Source organism: Scyliorhinus torazame, chromosome 9 (assembly GCF_047496885.1).
Source record: "Scyliorhinus torazame isolate Kashiwa2021f chromosome 9, sScyTor2.1, whole genome shotgun sequence".
Lineage (NCBI taxonomy): Eukaryota > Metazoa > Chordata > Chondrichthyes > Carcharhiniformes > Scyliorhinidae > Scyliorhinus > Scyliorhinus torazame.
The window spans coordinates 163,909,426-163,932,862 of record NC_092715.1 but is presented as its reverse complement, the minus strand read 5'-3'; the positions used below and the strand labels follow the sequence as shown (position 1 = coordinate 163,932,862).

The 23,437-nt window shown below is 49.5% G+C and overlaps 1 protein-coding gene across 5 annotated transcripts in view; it reads right to left on the bottom strand.

Annotated features, from left to right (window-relative positions):
* dapk1 (death-associated protein kinase 1) overlaps positions 1-23,437 on the bottom strand; it is a 310,534-nt gene that overhangs the window by 80,798 nt on the left and 206,299 nt on the right. For all 5 annotated transcript variants that reach the window (XM_072516716.1, XM_072516717.1, XM_072516715.1 and 2 more), the window contains exons 17-18: positions 20,411-20,608; positions 14,482-14,580 (exon numbers count right to left, since the gene is read on the bottom strand). In XM_072516716.1, coding sequence (XP_072372817.1) covers positions 14,482-14,580; positions 20,411-20,608 — 297 coding nt within the window. The remainder of the gene's footprint in view (positions 1-14,481; positions 14,581-20,410; positions 20,609-23,437) is intronic.

The following is a 23,437-nucleotide window of genomic DNA, read 5'->3' as shown; positions in this document are numbered from 1 at the left end:
TTCCCCTGACAGTGTCCCCCAGGAATGTTATGTCTTTTGGCTACCAGACCCGGCAGAAACAGTAAAAGATTTTGCTTTGGCTGCAGGTTTAGACAAAAGCCTCTTCCAGCATGCAGGTGGGGGAAGGGCAATCTTAAAGCTGCAATCTAACTTGACTCTATCAAAGGTGAATTCTAGCAGCAGAGGGAACAACTGTGAAAAGATCTACCAAGGCCATTGAAGAAGCAGGGACGAGGCTTCCGGTGGCGGCCATGGAGGAGTAGGTCGCGCATTCGGCAGCTCCCGTCTGGAACTGACTCTCAGACCTTTTTCAGGAGTTTCCATAGACTTTTTAAACGGACCAGAAGTGTAACGGCCAAAGGTGCGGCACTGGAGCAACGGGAGAAGCGAGGGAAAGAAAACAAAACGGCGGCGGCCAGGGACAAAGGGGAGCTGCAGGAGTTCATCAAGCGCTGCTTCGAGGAGCAGCGCGAAGAGATGTGCAAGGAGATGTTGGCGCCTATGCTTTCGGCAACTAAGGACTCAGGATCACCCAGAAAGTCCACGAAGCTAAGATCCAGGAGGTACAGAAAAGAGTCAGTCAGAACGAGGACGAGCTCGTGGGCCTGGCGGTGAGATTGGAGCAGAACGAGGCGCTACACAAGAGGTGGGCGGGAAGGCTCGAAGACCTGGAGAACAGGTCGAGGAGAAAGAATCTGCGAATCCTGGGTCTCCCTGAGGGAGTGGAGGGAGCTGATGCCGGGGCATACGCGAGCACGATGCTCGAGGCGATGATGGGCACGAAGGCCCCTTCGAGGCCGCTGGAGTTGGACAGGGCACATCGGGTGCTGGCGAAGAAGCCCCAGGCAAATGAGCCGCCAAGGGCGATGGTGGTGAGGTTCCACCGGTTCACGGACAGAGAGTGGGTTCTGAGATGGGCCAAGAAGGAGCGGAGCGGTAAGTGGGACAATGCAGAAATCCGAATATACCCGGACTGGAGCACGGAGGTTGCAAAGCGGAGAGCGGGTTTCAACCGGGCCAAAGCGGCGTTGTACCGGAAAGAAGTGAAATTCGGAATGCTGCAGCCGGCGCGACTGTGGGTCACATACAAGGGCCAACACTATTACTTCGAAATGCCTGAAGAGGCGTGGACCTTTGTACGAGCCGAAAAGTTGGACTCTAACTGAGGGTTTGTGAGGGTAGGGGGGATGTTTGAGGTTTAATGTGTGATGGTTGTTGTATATAGGGGGTCAATCACGCGCAGGAAATGTTACATGGGCTAGGGGAGAGAGACAAGGCTGCGACAGGAGCTGCGCCAGAGGGGGCGGAGCGGGCTTTGGAAAGCGCGGGGTGTTTTCCCACGTGCGGGAAGAAAGGCGGGAAGGGGAACGAAGGAATGCATATGGATTGGGAGACTCCCACGCGGGGAGGTCAATGGGACAGTGGGGGAAGCCGGGGTCAGCAGGCGTCAGCTGACTTACGGGAGTGACATGGGGGGAGCAAAAAAGCTAGACAGGGGTCTAGCGGGGGGGGGGGTTGCTGCTGCACTGGCCGAAAGGGAATGGGACACAGAAGAGGTGGTCGGGACGGGGATCACCCCTCTGGGGGACTGGAGGGTGAGGGAGGCGTGGACACGAGACTGGCCCAGAAAAGGAGATGGCTAGTCGGCGGGGCGTGGGGGGGGGGGGGGGGGGGGGGGGGGGTGGTGGTGAGAGCCCCTCCAATCCAGCTGATAACGTGGAATGTGAGGGGCCTGAATGGGCCGGTGAAGAGGGCTCGAGTGTTCGTGCACTTAAAGGGACTGAAGGCGGACGTGGCCATGCTCCAAGAGACACACCTGAAGGTGGCGGACCAGGTCAGGCTAAGAAAGGGATGGGTAGGACAGGTATTCCACTCGGGACTGGACGCGAAGAATAGAGGGGTGGCAATATTGGTGGGAAAGCGGGTGTCATTTGAGGCCAAGACTATTGTAGCGGACAATGGAGGGCGATATGTAATGGTGAGCGGTAGGCTGCAAGGGATGTGGGTGGTGTTGGTAAACATACACGCCCCAAACTGGGATGATGCAGGATTCATGAAGCGCATGTTGGGGCGCATTCCGGACCTGGAGATAGGAGGCCTGATAATGGGAGGGGACTTCAATACAGTGTTGGATCCAGCACTGGACCGCTCCAAATCAAGGACTGGAAAGAGGCCGGCGGCGGCCAAGGTACTTGGGGGGTTTATGGATCAGATGGGGGGAGTGGACCCATGGCGGTTTGCAAGGCCGCAGGCCAGGGAATTTTCTTTCTTCTCCCATGTACACAAAGCCTACTCCCGGATAGATTTCTTTGTTCTGGGTAGGGCGCTCATCCCGAGGGTGGAGGGGACGGAGTATTCGGCTATAGCCGTTTCGGACCATGCCCCACACTGGGTGGAACTGGAGCTGGGAGAGGAGAGGGACCAACGCCCGTTGTGGCGGCTGGGTGTGGGACTGTTGGCGGACGAGTTGGTGTGTGGGAAGGTGAGGGGGTGTATCGAAAGGTACTTGGAGGCCAACGACAACGGTGAGGTGCAGGTGGGGGTGGTATGGGAGGCGTTGAAGGCGGTGATCAGGGGAGAGCTAATTTCCATTAGGGCTCATAGGGAGAAGACAGAGGGTATGGAAAGGGAGAGGTTAGTGGGGGAGATTTTGAGAGTAGACAGGAGATACGCAGAGGCCCCGGAGGAAAGATTACTTGGGGAAAGACGACGGCTCCAGACGGAGTTTAACCTGTTGACCACAGGGAAGGCGGAGGCACAGTGGAGGAACGCTGTACAGATCCCAGCCCCCAGCGGGGGAAGAGGGGATGAGACGATTCCTAGATCAGCTGAGATTCCCGAGGGTGGAGGAGCAAGAGGTGGCTGGTTTGGGGCACCAATTGGGTTTGAGGAGCTGAGCAAGGGTTTGGGGAGCATGCAGGCGGGGAAGGCCCCGGAACCGGACGGATTCCCGGTGGAATTCTACAGGAAGTACGCAGACCTGTTGGCCCCGCTACTGGTGAGGACCTTTAATGAGGCAAGAGAGGAGGGGACCCTGTCCCCGACAATGTCGGAAGCGACAATTTCTTTGATCCTAAAGCGGGACAAGAACCCACTGCAATGTGGATCGTACAGGCCGATCTCGCTCCTCAATGTGGATGCAAAGTTGCTGGCAAAAGTGCTGGCCACGAGGATCGAAGACTGTGTCCCAGGGGTAATCCACGAGGGCTAGACGGTATTTGTAAAGGGTAGGCAACTAAACACCAATGTGCGGCGGCTCTTAAACGTGATAATGATGCCACCGGAGGAGGGAGAGGCGGAGATAGTGGCAGCTATGGACGCGGAGAAGGCCTTTGACCGAGTAGAGTGGGAGTACCTCTGGGAGGTGCTGCGCAGGTTTGGGTTCGGGGTAGAGTTTATCAATTGGGTTAAGCTCCTTTACAGAGCACCGATGGCAAGTGTAGTGACGCACCGGCGGAGGTCGGAGTACTTTCGGCTGTACCGAGGGACGAGGCAGGGGTGCCCCCTGTCCCCCCTGTTGATCGCATTGGCGATCGAACCATTGGCCATGTCATTGAGGGAGTCTGGTGGTCCGAGGGGGAGAAGAGCATCGGGTGTCGTTATATGCGGATGACCTGTTGCTGTACGTGGCGGATCCAATGGAGGGGATGGTGGAGGTCATGCAGACTCGAAGGGAGTTTGGGGAGTTTTCGGGCTATAAGCTCAATGTAGGGAAGAGTGAGCTCTTTGTATGACAGGCAGGGGACCAAGAAAGAGGGATAGGGGACCTACCGCTGAGGAGGGCGGAGGGGAGCTTTCGGTTACTGGGGATCCAGATAGCCTGGAGTTGGGGGACCCTACATAAACTGAATCTGATGAGGTTGGTGGAGCAAATGGAGGAAGATTTCAAAAGATGGGACATGTTACCGCTCTCACTGGCGGGTAGAGTGCAGTCGGTCAAAATGGTGGTCCATCCGAGGTTTCTGTTTGTGTTTCAGTGCCTTCCCATCGTGATCACTAAGGCCTTTTTTAAGAAAGTAGGCAGGAGTATTATGGGGTTTGTGTGGGCGAATAAGACCCCGAGAGTAAGGAGAGGGTTCCTGGAACGCAGTAGGGACCGCGGAGGGTTGGCACTGCCAAACCTGGGGAGCTACTACTGGGCAGCAAACGTGGCGATGATCCGCAAGTGGGTTATGGAGGGAGAGGGGGCGGCATGGAAGATGATGGAGATGGCGTCCTGTAAAGGAACGAGCCTGGGGGCGTTGGTGACGGCACCGCTGCCGCTCTCGCCGACAAAGTATACCACGAGCCCGGTGGTGGCCGCAACGCTAAGGATCTGGGGCCAGTGGAGACGGCACCGGGGTGCAATGGGAGCATCGGTGTGGTCCCCGATCAGGGGTAACCACCAGTTTGTTCCGGGGAAGATGGACGGGGGGTTCCAGAGCTGGCATCGGGCGGGGATTGGAAGAATGGGGGACCTGTTCATCGACGGGACATTTGCGAGCCTAGGGGCACTGGAGGAGAAGTTCGAGTTACCCCCGGGAAATGCCTTTAGATATATGCAGGTGAGGGCTTTTGTGAGGCGACAGGTGAGGGAATTCCCGTAGCTCCAGGCACAAGAAGTTCAAGATAGGGTGATCTCGGGTGTATGGGCCGGGGAGGGCAAGGTGTCGGAAATACACCAGGAGTTGAAAGAAGAGGGGGAAGCGTTGTAGAAGAGTTGAAGGGTAAATGGGAGGAGGAGCTGGGGGAGGAGATCGAGGAAGGTCTGTGGGCTGATGCCCTAGGTAGGGTTAATTCCTCCTCCTCGTGTGCCAGGCTCAGCCTGATACAATTTAAGGTGGTCCACAGAGCGCACTTGACGGGGGCGAGGTTGAATAGGTTCTTTGGGGTAGAGGACTGATGTGGAAGGTGCTCAGGGAGCCCGGCGAACCATGTCCATATGTTTTGGTCATGCCTGGCACTGGAGGGGTTCTGGAGAGGAGTGGCGGGAGCAATATCTCAGGTGGTGAAAGTCCGGGTCAAGCCAAGCTGGGGGCTAGCAATATTTGGAGTAGTGGACGAACCGGGAGTGCAGGAGGCGAACGAGGCCGGTATTCTGGCCTTTGCGTCCCTAGTAGCCCGGATCTTGCTAATGTGGAAGGAGGCGAAGCCCCCCAGCCTGGAGGCCTGGATAAATGATATGGCTGGGTTCATAAAGTTGGAGAGGATTAAGTTCGCCTTGAGAGGGTCTGCGCAGGGGTTTTACAGGCGGTGGCAACCGTTCCTAGACTATCTCACGGAGCGTTAGAGGAAGTTCGGTAGCAGCAGCAGCAACCTTGGGGGGGGGGGGGGGGGGAAAGAGACGTCCTGGGAGCGGGGGGGGGAGAGAGAGAGAGAGAGAGAGAGAGAGAGAGGGGGGGGGACCGCCTGGGAGGGTGGATGAGCAAGGGATAACATGAAGGGTTGGGGAAACTGGAACGTACGGGTGAGGGCCAGTGTGCAAAGCTGTGTAAATATATCATTTTGCCATGTATATATCTTGCTCTGCGCGATTTCTCGTTTTTTTTTTTTGTTGTTAGCGGGGGGGGGGGTTATTGTTTGTAAGGGAGAAAAATTGTGTTAAAAAATTTTAATAAATATATATTTTTAAAAAAAGATGGGACATGTTACCGCTCTCGCCAGCGGGTGGAGTGCAGTCGGTCAAAATGGTGGTCCTCCCGAGGTTTCTCTTTGTGTTTCAGTGCCTTCCCATCGTGATCACCAAGGCCTTTTTTTAAGAGGGTAGGCAGGAGCATTATGGGGTTTGTGTGGGCGAATAAGACCCCGAGTGTAAGGAGAGGGTTTTTGGAGCGCAGTAGGGACCGAGGAGCTGGGGGAGGAGATTGAGGAGGTGCTATGGGCTGATGCCCTAGGTAGGGTTAATTCCACTTCCTCGTGTGCAAGGCTTAGCCTGATACAATTTAAGGTGGTTCACAGAGCGCACATGATGGGGGCGAGGCTGAGTAGGTTCTTTGGGGTAGAGGACAGATGTGGGAGGTGCTCAGGAAGTCCGGCAAACCATGTCCATATGTTTTGGTCATGCCTGGCACTGGAGGGGTTCTGGAGGGAAGTGGCGGGAACAATATCTCAGGTGGTGAAAGCCCTGGTCAAGCCAAGCTGGGGGCTAGCAATATTTGAAGCAGTGGACGAGCCGGGAGTGCAGGAGATGAAAGAGGCCGGCATTCTGGCCTTTGCGTCCCTAGTAGCCCGGCGAAGGATCTTGCTAAAGTGGAAGGAGGCGAAGCCCCCCAGCGTGGAGGCCTGGATAAATGTTATGGCAGGGTTTATCAAGCTAGAGAGGATAAAGTTTGCCTTGAGAGGGTCTGCGCAGGGGTTCTACAAGCGGTGGCAACCGTTCCTAGACTATCTCGCGGAGCGTTAGATGACGGTCGGTCAGCAGCAGCAGCAACCCGGGTGGGGGGGGGGGGGGGGGGATGTCTTGTGAGGGGGGGGGGGGGAAGGGTCTGCCTGGGGGGTATTTGAGCAAGATAATACATGAAAGATTTGGAAAACTGGCATGTACGGGAGGAATCCAATGTACAAAGTTCTGTAACATATCGTTTTACCATGTTTATATCTTGCTATGTGCGTTTTCTTCCTATTTTGTTACGGGGGGGGGGGGGGGGGGGGGGGGGCGGGGGGGGGTTTGTTTGTAAGGGTGAAAAATTGTGTTAAAAGCTTTAATAAATATATATTTTTTTAAAAAAGATGCTTTGAAATGATTGTCAGGTTTTTAAAAATAAATTTATAGTACCCAATTAATTTCTTCCAATTAAGGGGTCAATCCACCTAGCCTGCACATCTTTGTGTTGTGGGGGCGAAACCCACGCAAACACGGGGACAATGTGCAAACTCCACACGGACAGTGTCCCAGAGCCAGGATCGAACCTGGGACCTTGGCGCCGTGGGCAGCAGTGCTACTCACTGCGCCACCGTGCTGCTCCATGATTGTCAGTTATAATGGATAATTACAAAACAATATTTAATAAATGTATAGAACTTCATCCTTTTCTGCAAATTACATAATTCCCCAATCAACAGACTGTCAAGGCCCTCGAAGTAGCAACCAAGAATTATGCACCTGTAAGATCATGGACTTGCCTACCCAGCTTACCTTACCATACGAGGAGAAATAGCACTGCTGCCTACGGCGCTGAGGACCCGGGTTCGATCCGGTCCTGGGTCACTGTCCGTTTGCACATTTTCCGCGTGTCTGCTTGGGTTTCACCCCACAACACAAAAATGTGCAGGCTAGGTGGATTAGCCATGCTAAATTGCCCTTTAATTGGTAATAGGGACTGGTTTAGCACAATGAGCTAAACAGCTGGCTTGTAATGCAGAACAAGGCCAGCAGCGCGGTTTCAATTCCCGTACCGGCCTCCCTGAACAGGCGCTGGAATGTGGCGACTACGGGCTTTTCCACAGTAACTTCATTGAAGCCTATGTGTGACAATAAGCGATTATTATTATTAATTCAGCCCATCAAGCCTGCTCCGCCAATCAATAAGATCATGGTTGATCTGATTATGGCCTGAATTCCACTTTCCTGTTTGACCCCATAACCCTCATCTTCCTTGTAGTTCAAAAATCTGTCTAACTCAGCCTTGAACACATTCAATAAGTCAGTCAATAAGTCTGCTGTCTGGGGAAAAGAGATTCAAAGATTATCATCCCTTCGAGGGGCGGCACGGTGGTGCAGTAGTTAGCACTGCTGCCTAAGGCGCTGAGGACCCGGGTTCGATCCCGGCCCTGGGTCACTGTCCGTGTGGAGTTTGCACATTCTCCCTATGTCTGCGTGAGTTTCACCCCACAACACAAAGATGTGCAGGGTAGGTGGATTGGCCACACTAAATTGCCCCTTAACTGGAAAAAAAATAATTGGGTACTGTTGCTAACTTTGCCTTAGTTCAAGTGCTCTGTTTTATCACCTTTGCTCTTGAGTCGCCAGGTATCTTTATGATACCGCCACGTGGTTCAAGTCCGAGTAATGATCAAAAATCCAATACTCCGATTGGTAAGGTTTAAATCAAAGCACATTTATTATACACAATAATCGCTACTCATGCACAAATTCTACGTCTAAGCTACTTCTACAGCTAACAGGCCTTTACTTAACTTGGAACTGGCCCACCAGGTCAGGGAAACAAATGGCCTTTCGTTCGGGTTCTGAGCCTGCGGGATTCGAAGTTGGTACAGATTGGTAGCTAGGAGCGCCTATCTCGTAGAGAGCGTTGAAGTAAGACTTACGAGTTCGATCTTCACTGGAGTCACTGCACCGGTCACGGTCAATGTTGGTTCGTTGTTGCTGGGTGACCCGGGCAGGACGAAGAGCGCGAAGAGGTGGAGAGGAAGAGAAGAGAGCGATTTGAACTTGGGGCTCAATTCTTATAGTTCCCAGGGGCTTCCCGCCTTTCGGGGCGGACCCTGTACCTGGTCCCAAGTGATTGGACTTTGTCCCAATCGCTTGGTTCGATTTTCTCCAATGCTGGAGCGGTTTCCTGATCGATGGGCGGTCTTGAGGTGCTCGTTCATCTCCTTTTGTGTAGGCTTCTGCTGGCGCCGAAGAGTCTGATTTTGCTTTGTGTGTCTAAATGTTACTTATTGTTCCTGGGGATTGCTCATCAGTATGCAGATGGCTGTTACTTTGTTATGCTGATGGTTGCTGGTATCGATGTTGTCTGGTTTTTGCAGAGGTAAATACACAGCAATCCTGCAGCTGCTGGTTTCTGTATTGTTGGCCCATCAGCCTTTGCCGTTCGCCATTTTAAATCGGGAGTTGGCCAATTTAGGTGGCTACAGTACTCTAAATTTAAAAAAAAACCTTCGAGACACAAAATTCTTCCTAACCTCCATTTTAAGTGGGAGATCCCTTATTTTTAAGCTGCCTCTCCCAGCTCTAGATTACACCAGGAAACATCCTCTCAGCATTTACGCCATCAAGGTTGCCAGAATCTTGCATGTTTAAATAAGATCCCCTCTCATTCTTCTAAACTCCGATGAGTATAGGCTCAAAATGCTCAACCTTTCCTCACAAGACAATCCCTTCATCCAAGGAATCAGCCTAATGAACCTTCCAATGCAAGTACATCCCTCTTTAAGGAGAGAAAAACTGCACACAGTCCTCCAGATGCGGTGTCATCAAAGCCTTGTACAGTTGCAGCAAGACTTCCCTACTTTTGTATTTCATCAGGGACTCAGGTTCAATTCCGGACTTGGGTGACTGTGTGGAGTTTGCACTTTTCCCCACGTGTCTAGGTGGGTTTTCTCTGGGTGCTCAGTTTCCACCCACAGTCCAAAGATGTACAGGTTAGGTGGATTGGCCACGCTAAATTGCCCTTAGTGTCCGAAGGTTAGGTGGGGTTACTGGGTTTAAGTAGGGTGTTCTTTCAAGGGCTGGTGTGGACTCGATGGGCAGAATGGCCTTCTTCTCACTATAAATTCAATGATTCTATGAACCCTTGGAGTAAATACGTTTTAGGCTTTTTCAGTACCTTTCCTTCCTTAGGTGATTCTGAAACCTTGATACCTATTAACACATTTACTGTGCACCCTTTTCTTCACACTATAAATATTACATCAGCGACAATTTTTTTTAACACAAATCACAAGTTAACTACTGAGAATAAAGATGGGCTTGATTGCAGCTTAATGTGTGATCCTTTGCAACACTGGGTCTGCAAGACACTTGTTTCCTGCACCCTCCATGTATCATCAGTCTTCTTTCTCTCCAAGACTGGTTAATGGTGCTATGAATGGCCTATGTGCACTGGTACCACAGCCCATTATCAACATATATCGATCGACAGTTCCAACGTGCCACAGCGAAAAACCGCACCGACCTCCTCAGAAGACAAACATGGGACACAACCGACAGAATACCCTTCGCCGTCCAGTACTTCCCCGGAGCGGAGAAACTACGTCATCTTCTTCACAGCCTTCAACACGTCATTGATGACGATGAACATCTTGCCAAGGTCATCCCCACACCCCCATTACTTGCCTTCAAACAACCGCGCAATCTCAAACAAACCAGTGTTTGCAGCAAACTACGCAGTCTTCAGAACAGTGACCACGACACCACACAACCCTGCCATGGCAATCTCTGCAAGACGTGCCAGATCATCAACATGGATACCACTATTACACATGAGAACACCACCTACCAGGTACGCGGTACATACTCGTGCGACTCGGCCAATGTTGTCTACCTCATACGCTGCAGGAAAGGATGTCCCGAAGCGTGGTACATTGGCGAGACCATGCAGACGCTGCGACAACGAATGAACGGACATCGCGCAACAATCACCAGGCAGGAATGTTCCCTTCCAGTCGGGGAACACTTCAGCAGTCAAGGGCATTCAGCCTCTGATCTCCGGGTAAGCGTTCTCCAAGGAGGCCTTCAGGACGCGCGACAATGCAGAATCGCCGAGCAGAAACTTATAGCCAAGTTCCGCACACATGAGTGCGGCCTCAACCGGGACCTGGGATTCATGTCGCATTACATTCATCCCCCACCATCTGGCCTGCAAAATCCTACCAACTGTCCTGGCTTGAGACAATTCACACCTCTTTAACCTGGGGTTACCCCATCTCTGGATCTGTAAAGATTTAATCACCTGCTAATGGTCACATTCCAAGCATTGTTTGGCATCTTTGAATTTGTCTATATATGTGTTTCTGTAACATACCTCTTCATTCACCTGAGGAAGGGGCAGCGCTCTGAAAGCTAGTGACATCGAAACAAACCTGTTGGACTTTAACCTGGTGTTGTAAGACTTCGTACTGTGCTCACCCCAGTCCAACGCCGGCATCTCCACATCACAACATATATTTGGCAGAATCGCCGGCATCTCCACAACATATATTTGACAGTGAGTGTCTGCAGGTTATTCACCTGCAGGTGCGCAGTCAACTTCACAATATATACAAACACACCAACATCATCAGCTGCTGTGTACCAATTACCAAAGGGAACCGTGGACAACTTTTCCTTCCATAAACCAAAGGCCAAAGCCAATCTGATGCCACACCCCCACCCTGGCTGACATCAGCTACTCCTCCACACACGTGGGATTGAGACTGGGATCTTCCTGATCTGTAAAATGCAGTTACAGAACACACATGGGCAGATACCCCAATGTTTCTTTTCTCAGGACATATGGATTTGCTTTGTTTTGCTATTATTTTCTGCTTTAATTTTAAATCCACTAAATTTGCAGCTTGCTTTTCTTTTCTATTTATTCACATTTTCGTTGCCTCTCCTATTATACATAACCCTTTGATATTTGCATTCTTTAGTCCTTTTCATGTCTCATAACCTCACTGATTTTTAATATCATGTAACAATAGTTTTCCATTCATCATCATGCGATAGTACAAAACTGGAATATTGCTTAAGAGAGAGACATGTTGCTGAAGCTTTTCTTCTTGCACAAATCAAGACCATCAGTTTCAATCACAACAATTTATACGACAGGCGAAAAGGGTGCTAATTGGTTGGCATATCGACTCTGATTTTCCAAGGCATTTCCATGGAGAAAGCAATGGGCAAATATAGGTTTCCCAAACCCTCAGATAACTCAAAGAAGGCATGGCTTGAACATATTCCTTTTGTTTGCAGAGAATGACTCACAAGTATAAACGGGTAATGCTATGAGCTCTACTGCTTTTCTTAAATTAATTCTTGGTGTAGCTATTAGCACACTCGGGATTGTTCAGTAAGTGCTGATAGCGATATCACATCTAACAGTGGATATTTTGTTTTGGGATTTGCAAGTGTGGGTTGGTTGAATAGGGGGCGGAATTCTCCCCCCCCCCCCATGCTGGGTAGGAGAATCACCGGGGCACCGCGCGTGTCCCGCCACGCCGCCCGACACCCGCAAGCTATTCTCCCATCCCTCCCAAACCAGCGAGGCGAGAATCACGGCTGGCCGCTGGGAGAATCGCCGCTCGCCGTTTGCAAAAGGCGAGCGGCGATTCTCCGGCCCGGATGAGCCGAGCGGCCGCCCAAACACGACAGATTGCCGCCGGCGCTGTCCACATCTGGTCGCTGCCGGCGGGAATTGCGCGGTAACGCTGGGGGGGGCAGCCTGTGGGGGTGGGGGCAGGGGGGTTCCTGCACCGAGGGCCTACCTCCAATGGCGGGCCGGCCGCTCTATAGGAGGACCTCCTTTCCTCTGCTGCCCCACAAGATCCATCCGCCATCTTCTTGCGGGGCAGTCTCGGGGAGGACGGCAACTGAGCATGCGCGGGTGACGTCATTTACGCGGCGCCGCTTTTACGTGGCGGCAAGGCCCAGCGTGCGTAAATTATGCGCCGCCGCTCCTAGCCCCCCGGGGGCGGGAGAATAGGGGGCTGGGAGCAGGCTCCGATGCTGGAGTGAAACACTCCAGTTTTCACTCCGGCGTCGGCACGACTCCTGTTGGGAGAATCGCGCCCATGGTCTGTACTCTACTAATTACGAATAACCGCAGGAACATGCTATTATTTTTGTTCAGCTAATTGTAGGACATACAGCCTATGTACCTGACATTGTACCGGTGCTGAAATTTATACATAACGTTGTTCAAATGTGTGGTAAACAGAATGTCTTTTTGGACTGACAGCAGCATCCTGTTAATGGAAAATACCACTTGCATAGCCACTGCATTGTAGCAGTGTGAAATAGCTTGCTTAACCTATTGATCAAATTTTTGAAATACTTTGCCTTTTCAGTGTAATCTGAGGAGATCAGGCACTTCTCAGTGCCGGAGGGGGCGGCTTATGGCCCATTTGTGAGTTGTTTGACACAATGATCTGATCCTGATAGCCACTATCCCTGATCAGATCCTGATTGGCAGAAATGTTTTTCTCCTTCACTGCCTTCATTGGCTGGGGCATTGAGTATAAGAATTGGCAAGTCACGTTGCAGCTGTATAGAACCTTAATTAGGCCACACTTGGAGTATAGTGTTCAATTCTGGTCACCACACTACCAGAAGGATGTGGAGGCTTTAGAGAGGGTGCAGAAGAGATTTACCAGGATGCTGCCTGGTATGGAGGGCATTAGCTATGAGGAGCGGTTGAATAAACTCGGTTTGTTCCCACTGGAACGACGGAGGTTGAGAGGCGACCTGATAGAGGTCTACAAAATTATGAGGGGCATAGACATGTGGATAGTCAGAGGTTTTTTCCCCAGGGTAGAGGGGTCAATTACTCGTGGGCATAGGTTTGAGGTGCGAGGGGCAAGGTATAGAGTAGATGTACGAGGCAAGTTTTTTTACACAGAGGGTAGTTGGTGCCCGCTGCCGGTGGAAGCAGGGACGATAGTGATATTTAAGGGGCATCTTGACAAATACATGAATAGGATGGGAATAGAGGGATACGGACCCAGGAAGTGTAGAAGATTTTAGTTTAGATGGGCAGCATGGTCGGCACAGGCTTGGAAGGCCGAAGGGCCTGTTCCTGTGCTGTACTTTTCTTTGTTCCACTTTTGTATTCTATTTTTCCAACCTTGCTAGAATGCCTTTAGCTATCAGTTCAGATGATAGGGTGTGTACCAAAAAGATCAATAACCAAACTTTGCTGACTAATCTTGCTACATATTTCCAACATATCCTACATATTGACAAAAAATTGTTATGTCATCTAAGCTATTAAAATAAAGTGTCCTTCGTCTTAGCACATAACTAAACAAGTCCAAAGAAACATTTTAACAAGGACTGTATTAGTAGAAAACAGTGCAGCACCTGTAGATTAAAGCAATTACCATTTAAACACGTCAATTTAAAAAAAAACTCCAATACTATTCAATTAACCAGCAAGAATTGGAAAATTTGTTGATGACTCACCTGGACATATAAAATTCACAAATCTATGCAAGTGCTGTGTGAGCTCATAATATTCGGCAACTCAACAATAAAATCACTCCGTTAAAAGTAAATAAGGAAGTTAAGATTTCAGTTCAGTTGGTAAGTGTAGTTGAAATAACATTAGGTTAATCCTTGGCCGGTGCTGAATTATCTGTCCGTCAGGGGAGAACTATTGTATCCATCACCCCCTCGCTGTATTGAAGGGTAAAACAATAGCCAAGTTTCCTATTCACTACCTGGTGACCACTGTGAAGAGATGAGGATGAGCTTATGTCAGAATACCTACTGCTATAAATATTAAACCACTGGGTAAGGTATTAGAGAGCTGCTATTGATGCACTCAGGTGGTTAAGCAAAGTATCCGTTTTAGATAATTCATGTATATTGGCTTGTTTCAGAGTACATCACAAAGTTCAAAACAGTCTAATTGACTGGTGCAGTATTAAAATCGAAAGAGACTACCATTTGGGTTTCCCTTTCAATACTTTAGAATCGTGTTCAGAGAATTAATAAAGCCAATGTGGTCAACCAGTATTAATAACTTATTAGTATTTGGTTAATTCCTTTGATTTTTCCATTAGACTTGAGAAAATGAACAGCTTCGAAAAAAAAGGTGATTCCAATCAACTTACTGAACTGACAGCTTCTACATTAGCACCAGCAAGACAGAGGTGGCGGACGACATCAAGGCTCCCGGTGTTAGCAGCTAGGTGCAAAGGTGTTCTTCCATACTGTATCAAGAGAAAATACATATTTAATGCAGGCAAGACACCAATGCACTTTTTTCTGAAAATGGGAAATATTTACATTGCTCGCCCACTCCCTCACCCACCCCTCCCTGCCACTCCAAGACATACAGGCCAGGAGGGGCTCAGTTTCAACTAGACTCGGTATCCTGGGACTCGGGAGTTGGGGAGAAAATCAGTTAGGGCTTCCTTCGTTGACGCTATCCTCACAACCTCGAAATGTATGTGTAGAGACTGGTTGAGATGTCCCTGTGATCCAAGAGTCCACTAACACACACTGCCCAACTTCACATTCAAATGGTCAGATTCAACTAGTGGAAGGACACTGATGTTTATGGAGTGGCACCCAGCCACCTCACAAGAAAAGGAGCCAGGGGCAAAAAGAACAGGAAAAAAAAAGAATATGCCCAACTGCATACACTCAATTTCAGATAAATTCATCTGAAACAGTGAGAGTGTACATCAATAGAGCTATAAAAAAAAGGCTTCCAATATTTTGGGTTTTATTAAAAGGGATAGAGCATAGAAGTGAAAGTAATGATAAGTTTAAAAAATATATTGGTTATTTAGCAGTTAAAATGCTGTGTGGAATTCTGGGAAATCTATTATGGCTAGCACAAACCCAGTTCACGATGATGGAAACTGTAATTATCTGAGACTTGATACTAAGGCTATTTATACGGCAGTATAAGGAGGTCAGTGATAAGTGGCCATTAATGTAAAATTGTCAATGAGAAAGTGGAGAAAGAGGTTAACATAAATTTATTTACACAGAAGATGGAATAGTACAGGACTGACTGAATAACAGACCATTAGATTTTAAGGGATAATTGGATAAATATTTCAAGCGAAGGCGATAGGATGAGATCAGTGTGGATAATTGTTGCATTACTTTTGCAAAGAGCTGACACAGATATAATGGGCCGAATTGCCAACTCAAGTGTTGTAAACTTTTATGACTCAATTATTCTTTCGAACAAAAACTAGTCTCTAACTGAAGGTACGACAGTAACATCATTATCTTTGCGTTTAAGGTCAAAATAACTTGAGTGAACATTAATTGCTATTTACCACAGCGAAGCCATTTAATGCTTTGTACGCTCAGGCATTTGAACACATTGTAAACTCAGGCCTAATGTTACTCCTATGGCTTTTGTAACTATTGGAGAAAAACACATCCCACACTCATGCCTCCCCTTAAGATTTCAAAACTTCGCAGTCACGTAAGAGGCGCATGAGCAGTTGGGAGAGGGACATCACCTGAGTGAGACAGTCAGAGTGAGTTTATTTGGGAATATGGAGCAAATTGGGAATTCAGTGCTGCGGGGAAAATGGTACTCTTTTGCTTTCTAACTTTCTGATCTTCAGAGGGTGGTCTTGCCCTGCTGCAGGAGCAGAGGCTACAACAGGGAGAGCTGATTGCTAAGCAGTGGGTAAATTGTTTTCTCCACTTTAAAGCTACGTTAACGAAAGATAAGAGTTGTAGCTTTTTAAAAAATATATAAATAATTTTCTATTTGGCATAAATTTAGAGTAAGAGACTTTTAACTAAAAGTATGACTGCGGAAGTCAGTCCTGTGTTTTGCACAGCCTGCGGGGAGTTCTTATAGGCACACCTTGCAGTCTGGATGACCACATGTGCAGAAAGTGCCACCATTTTGACCTGCTTAAGAGCCAAGTTTCAGAGATTGAGTGTCAGCTGGAGACACAGTCGTGCCTCCGTAAAGCTGAGAGGTTTCGTCGGTAGCGCGTTTTTAGATATCGTCACTCCGCAGCTTAACGAAGTGCAGTCAGAGAAGGAATGGGTGACCATGAGTCAAACAATGGAGTGGCAGGCAGGTAGCCAGGAAAACCCACAGTGTATCTCACTCGCGTACCGCGTTTCTGTGTTGGAAAATGGTGAGAGTGATGGTTACACTGGGGAGTGCAGCCAGAGGCACATTAACGGCACTATGAGTGGTTCAGCTATACAAGAGGGAAGGAGTAAGAGTGCAAGAGCAATAGTGATAGAAGTTCAGAGAGGCGTTTTGCCAACCACAGATATGACTCCAGGGTGGGGAGTTACCCCCCTGGTGCCAAGGTTAAGGATGTCACTGAATGGCTGCAGGGCATTCTGAAGGGGGAGGGTGAAGAGTCAGAGATTGTGGTTCCCACTGGTACCAATGTCATAGGTAGAAATAAGGATGGGGTCAGAGTTAAGGGGTCTACAGCACAGAAAAGACCCTTCGATCCATTGCGTCGGTCAAAATCAACCACCCAAGTATTCTAATCCCATTTTCCAGCATTTGGCTCATAGCCTTGTATGCCTTAGCATGGCGAGTGCACATCTAAATACTTCTTAAATGTTATGAGGGTCTCTACCTCAACCATCCTTTCAGGAAGCGAGACCCAGACTCCCACCACCCTCTGGGTGAAAGAGTTTTTCCTCAAATCCCCTCGAAACCTTCTACCCATTACCGCAAATCTATGCCTCCTGGTTATTGACCCCTCAACTAAGGGGAAACGTTTCTTCCTGTCTACTCTTTCTATGTCCCTCACAATATTACACGTCATCGGACTCCTTCCATATGCTATGAAAGGTCTGACACTGGGATGTTCCAAAGAACAAAGGGACCTTGGCATGTTTGTCTCTGAAGGCAGAAGGGCAGGTTAATAAGGTAGTGAAAAAGTCATATGGGACACTCGCTTTTCTCAATCGGGGCATAGATTACAAAAGCAGGGAGCTCATGATGAAACTGTATAGAACTTTGGTGAGACCACAGCTGGAATACTTTGTGCAATTCTAGTCGCCACATTATAGGAAGGATATAATTGCACTGGAGGGGGTGCAGAGAAGATTCACCAGAATGTTGCCTGGGATAGAAGTTACAAAGAGAGGTTGGTTAGGCTTGGGTTGTTTCCTCTGGAGCAGAGAAGACTGAGGGGTGACCTGATCGAGGTGTACAGGAATGTGGGGGGCATGGACAGGGGGGATAGTGAGCAGCTATTCCCCTTAGTTAAGGGGCAGTTTTTTGTACCCAATTATTTTTTTCCAATTAAGGGCAATTTAGCATGGCCAATCCACCTAACCTGCACATCTTTGGGTTAAGGGGTGAAACCCACGTAGACACAGGAGAATGTGCAGTTAAGGGTCAGTTATGAGCGGATACAAGTTCAAAGTGAGAGACGGGAGGTTTAGGTGGGATTTAGGAAAAACGTTTTTACCCAGAGAGTGGGGACGGTCTGGAATGCACTGCCTGGGAGGGTGGTAGAGGCAGGATGCCTCACATCCTTTTAAAAAGTACCTGGATGAGTACTTGGCATGGCATAACATTCAAGGCCAAGTGTTGGCAAGTGGGGTTAGGTGGGCAGATCAGGGCCTTTCATATGTAGGACAGATTCGATGGGCCAAAGAGCCTCTTCTGCACTGTCGTATTCTGTGTATATACGTCTAATCTAAGGAATCGATGACTGATTCCTGGGATTTGGGGCTTAAAAATGAGGAACGACAAGCCTATATTCCTTAGAGTTAAGAATGAGAGGTGACCTCATTGAAACATATAGGGCACGATCGAACCAAATGGGAACTGTGTCCAATAGCGAGAGCACTTAGCTGTGTGTTTCCTGACACTTGCAGCACCGGGAAACACAACGCTCTCTAACTTGGGGGCAAGGCCACACTTAACCCCATTTCCTGCACTGAGGAGCCCACTTGCCGAAACTCCTCAGTGCAGGGAGAGGTGTCCCGATCTCTTAAGCACCCAACGTGACCCATGAACACCCCCAAGCTGTAACTCACTGTTTGGAAGTCCCGAGGCAGTCCCGCCTGCTCACTCCACACCTGTGCAGGGCACACCCCCATCCTGATCACCGCTGCCCCCCAAAATGCCAGCCTGGTACCTTGGCAGTGCCCCGCCAGCTGGCAGTGCCACTTGGGCACTATTGCAGTGCCAAGATGGCACCCAGGTGGCATTGCCATGGTGCCAGTGCCAAGGTGACTAGGTGGCAATAGTAGTACCAGAGGGCATGCACCTGGGGGCCTCCAATTACCTGGGAATCCCCAATGAGTGCTGTGCCGTCTGGTTCCTGTTTGTGGAGACCAGTACTGTGCTCGCCCGAGAACTCCAAGGCGAAAGGAATAGATCCCAATGCCTTGATTTCCTCAGGGAACTGCATATTGGAGCGAGGTTAGCTGTCTCACTATAATATGCAGATTTGCCAAAAAGTGATCCTGGCCACAGTGGGCGGGCTTCACATCGCAACATCTCACAAGATCTTGCAAGGCGTGGCGAGCTGGGTAGATCCTGGGAGCGGGGTCTCCCGGCAGTTACCAGCCATGTTACGCCGAGAACTCAGTCGTTCAGTATATTTAAGACCAAAATCAATCGTTTCTGGATATTAATGGGGATAGCACAGGAAGGTGGCGTTGAGGTAGATAATAAACCATAATCATATGTAATGGCAGAGCAGGCTTGAATGTTCTACCCCTGCTCCCATTTCTTATGTCCTAACCCATCTTCGTAATTTAACCCTAATATCAATCTGGTGGTGGCAGAGTCTCTGGATCCTGAATTTATAGGTCTTTGCCATGCACTGACCTCATATGAACAGGCAATTTGCCCCAACTAAAAAAGGCTGCAGGAAATAGTAGTGATGATGAAACAAGACTGTGTCTCGGGGTCACCTAAAGATCTGACGAGAAAATATCAGGACCGGAGAATGAATTAAAGTAAAATGTCATAAGCTGACTGGAGGTAAAATTATTATATTCTATAAGATTGAGGCCCCACAAATATCTTAGGTACTATTTACATATCACTTAACAAATTTGAGATCATTTTATGTCATGTGGAGGTGGCTGACCCAAAACTTTAAAATCTTAATCCAGGAATCCATTTAACAATAACTTGCATTTATAGTCATTTCAGTAGTAAAATATCCCAAGTTGCTTCACGGGAGTGCTACCAAAGAAAAAACACAGAGAGAGATATCACAACAGGCAACCATAAGCTTGGTCAAATAGGTATGTTTTAAAGAGAGTGATGGAGAGGGAATTCCAGAGCTTCAGGCCTAGACAGACAAAGGCATGGCTGCAAACAGTGGAGGGAAGAAAACTGGGGATGCACAGGATTTCTTATTTGGAGGAGCACAGAAATCTGAGAGTTGTAGGGTGGTATTTCTCACAGAATAAGGTCTGCAGGGTAAGGTTCCAGCTGCTGCAATGCAGTTTACCGCAAACACATCGCTGTTAAGGATCATAAGAGGAATGAATTCCATAACTGTCTTCAGCCAACAACTAGCATGACTGATCAAATGGGTATTGCCCATCCAATGATAAATAGACTTTCCTTTGTATAGGATGTTGGTCACAAGAGGGCTTGATTAGCAATACAAGAGCTTCTCCCATAAGAAGTTGCAAGACTAATCTGGTTAGGAATAAAATGGCAAAATCTAATTGTAATGGTAGTGCATTATACAATCATATGCTTTTATAGTATACACTCATAGAAGGGATGCACAAATATAAAACAAGACAGGCATTAAAATAGAAAAGCTTTTAAGGGGCAGCACGGTGGCGCAGTGATTGGCACTGCTGCCTTACGGCACTGAGGACCCGGGTTCGATCCCAGCCCCGGGTCACTGTCCGTGTGGAGTTTGCACATCCTCCCCATGTTTGCGTGGGTCTCACCTCCACAACCCAAAAAGATGTGCAGGGCAGGTGGATTGGCCACACTAAATTGCCCCTTAAATTGAGAAAAAAAATAATTGGGTACTCTAAATTTATTTTAAAACAAAATTAAATAAAATGGAAACGGTTTAATGATGATGGTATTACCTTATTAGTTACATCAAGGTTGCAATTTGCACCACAAAGGGCCATAACGATAGCTACGTTGCCATCTTTGCACGCTACATGTAGAGCTGAATTACCATGTAGATCTTGTACATCTATGAAGCATCCTTGACTTAGTAGGTACTTCACCACCTCTATTTGACATCTCCGTACTGCTAAATGCAGGGCTGTGTGACCATCCTAAAACACATTAAATGCAAACATATACTTCCGTGACAAAACACATTGCGGTAGAAATTGTTACCTGTTTCACTGATTTTTCAGATGTGAAATGGGCACAAAGCATTTCGATTTAGCAGTGGTATGGCCTGTGCCCAATCTGCAGAGGCATTGGTCCAACTAACAGATTTTTAAATGCCTGAAAAAGGCATCAGACCTCTTGAATATGTAAATTAGGGGTGTGACATTTGTTCAAGAATCCTTTATTAAAAAAAAAAATTTTTTTGATTGAGGTTTTCACAATATATCAACAACAAAATGAAAAAGGAACCCAATAGAATTAAATACAGAAGAAAATAAAACAACCCCGTGCCCCCCTCCCCCTATACATAAATAATAGATTAACAGCCCGAATTAACACAAAGCAAACATAGCAAATATATAAACCCCCTCAGATCCCCCAGTGTAAACAAACAAAAATAAAATAGACCCCCCCCCCCGCCACGTTGCTGCTGACCATTGTCTACCGTTCTGCCAGGAAGTCCAAGAACGGTTGCCACCGCCTGAAGAACCCTTGTGCCGATCCCCTTAAGGTGAATTTCACCCTCTCCAATTTAATAAACCCCGCCATATCTTTGATCCAGAATTCCACGCTTGGGGGCCTCGCATCCTTCCACTGAAGAAGAATCCTTCGCCGGGCTACCAGGGACGCAAAGGTCAGAATACCGGCCTCTTTCGCCTCCTGCACTCCCGGCTCCCCTGCAACCCCAAATATTGCGAGCCCCCAGCCCGGTCTGACCCTGGATCCTACCACCCCCGACACCGTCCTCGCTACGCCCTTCCAAAATTCCTCCAGCGCTGGGCATGCCCAGAACATGTGGGTGTGATTTGCTGGGCTCCCTGAGCACCTAACACACCTGTCCTCACCCCCAAAAGAACCGGCTCATCCTTGTCCCGGTCATGTGTTCTCTGTGCAGCACCTTAAACTGTATGAGGCTGAGCCTCGTGCACGAAGAGGAAGAGTTCACCCTCCCAAGGGCATCTGCCCACGTCCCCTCCTCGATCTCCTCTCCCAACTCCTCCTCCCACTTATCTTTCAACTCCACCACCGAGGTCTCCTCCTCCTGCATCACCTGGTAAGTTGCCGAGATCTTCCCCTCCCCAACCCACCCCCCCCGAGAGCACCGTGTCCTGTACTGTGCGTGGCAGCAGCCGCGGGAATTCCACCACTTGCCGCCTGGCTAACGCCCTTATCTGTAAATACCTAAAGGTGTTTCCCGGGGGGGAGCCCGTACTTCTCCTCCAGCTCACCCAGGCTTGTGAACTTCCCATCCACAAATAGGTCCCCCAACCTTCTTATCCCTGCCCTGTGCCACCTCGAAAACCCTCCATCTATTCTCCCTGGGACAAACCGGTGGTTCCCCCGTATCAGGGTCCACACCGAGGCCCCTACTTCCCCCCTGTGCCGCCTCCACTGCCCCCAGATTTTGAGGGTAGCCGCCACTACCGGGCTCGTGGTATACCTCATTGGAGGGAGCGGCAGCTGCGCCGTTGCCAGCGCCCCCAGACTCGTACCCTCACAAGACGCCGTCTCCAGCCTCTTTCATGCAGCCCCCTCCCCCTCCATCACCCACTTGCGCACCATCGCCGCATTGGTGGCCCAGTAGTACCCACAGAGATTGGGCAGTGCCAGCCCCCCCACATCCCTACTCCGCTCCAGGAACACCCTTCTCACCCTCAGAGTCCCTCGCGCCCACACAAACCCCGTTATGCTCCTGTTGACCCGCCTAAAGAAGGCCTTCGGGATAAACACGGGGAGGCACTGGAACAGGAACATAAACCTTGGGAGCACCGTCATCTTGACTGACTGCACCCTACCCGCCAGGGACAGCGGCAACGCGTCCCACCTCTTGAACTCCTCCTCCATTTGCTCCACTAGCCTCCTGAAATTAAGTCTATGCAGGGCCCCCCAGTTCCTGGACACCTGGACCCCCAAATACCTGAAGCTCCTCACCGCCCTTTTTAGTGGGAGCTCGCCAATCCCCCTCCCCTGGTCCCCTGGGTGAACCACGAACAACTCGCTCATCCCCATGTTGAGCTTGTACCCTGAGAAATCCCCGAACTGCCTGAGGATCCTCATTACCTCCGGCATTCCCTCCCCACCGGGTCCGCCACATATAGCAGCAGGTTGTCCGCATAGAACGACACCCTATGCTCCTCCCCACCCCAACCCCCTCCAGTTCCTCGACTCCCTCAGTGCCATAGCCAGGGGTTCAATCGCCAGTGCGAAGAGCAGGGGGGACAGGGGACACCCCTGCCTCGTCCCTCAATGCAACCGAAAGTACTCAGACCTCCTCTTGTTCGTGGCCACACTCGCCATCGGGACCTCGTACAGCAGCCTAACCCACCTGACAAACCCCTCCCCAAACCCGAACCTCTTCAGCACCTCCCACAAGTACCCCCACTCTACCCTATCGAAGGCCTTCTCAGCGTCCATCGCCACCACTATCTCCGCCCCCCCCCTCCCTCGCCGGCATCATAATAACGTTCAGGAGCCTCCGCACATTCGCGTTCAACTGCCTCCCCTTCACGAACCCAGTCTGGTCTTCGTGGATCACCTGCGGCACACAATCCTCAATTCTCGTGGCTATGACCTTCGCCAGCACCTTGGCATCTACGTTTAACAACAAAATCAGCCTGTAAGACCCACACTGCAGGGGATCCTTGTCCCGCTTCAGGATCAAGGAGATCAGTGCCCAGGGCATCGTCCTTGCCTCCCTTGCCTCATTGAAGGTCCTAACTAACAACAGGCCCAACAGGTCCACATATGTTTTGTAGAATTCGACCGGG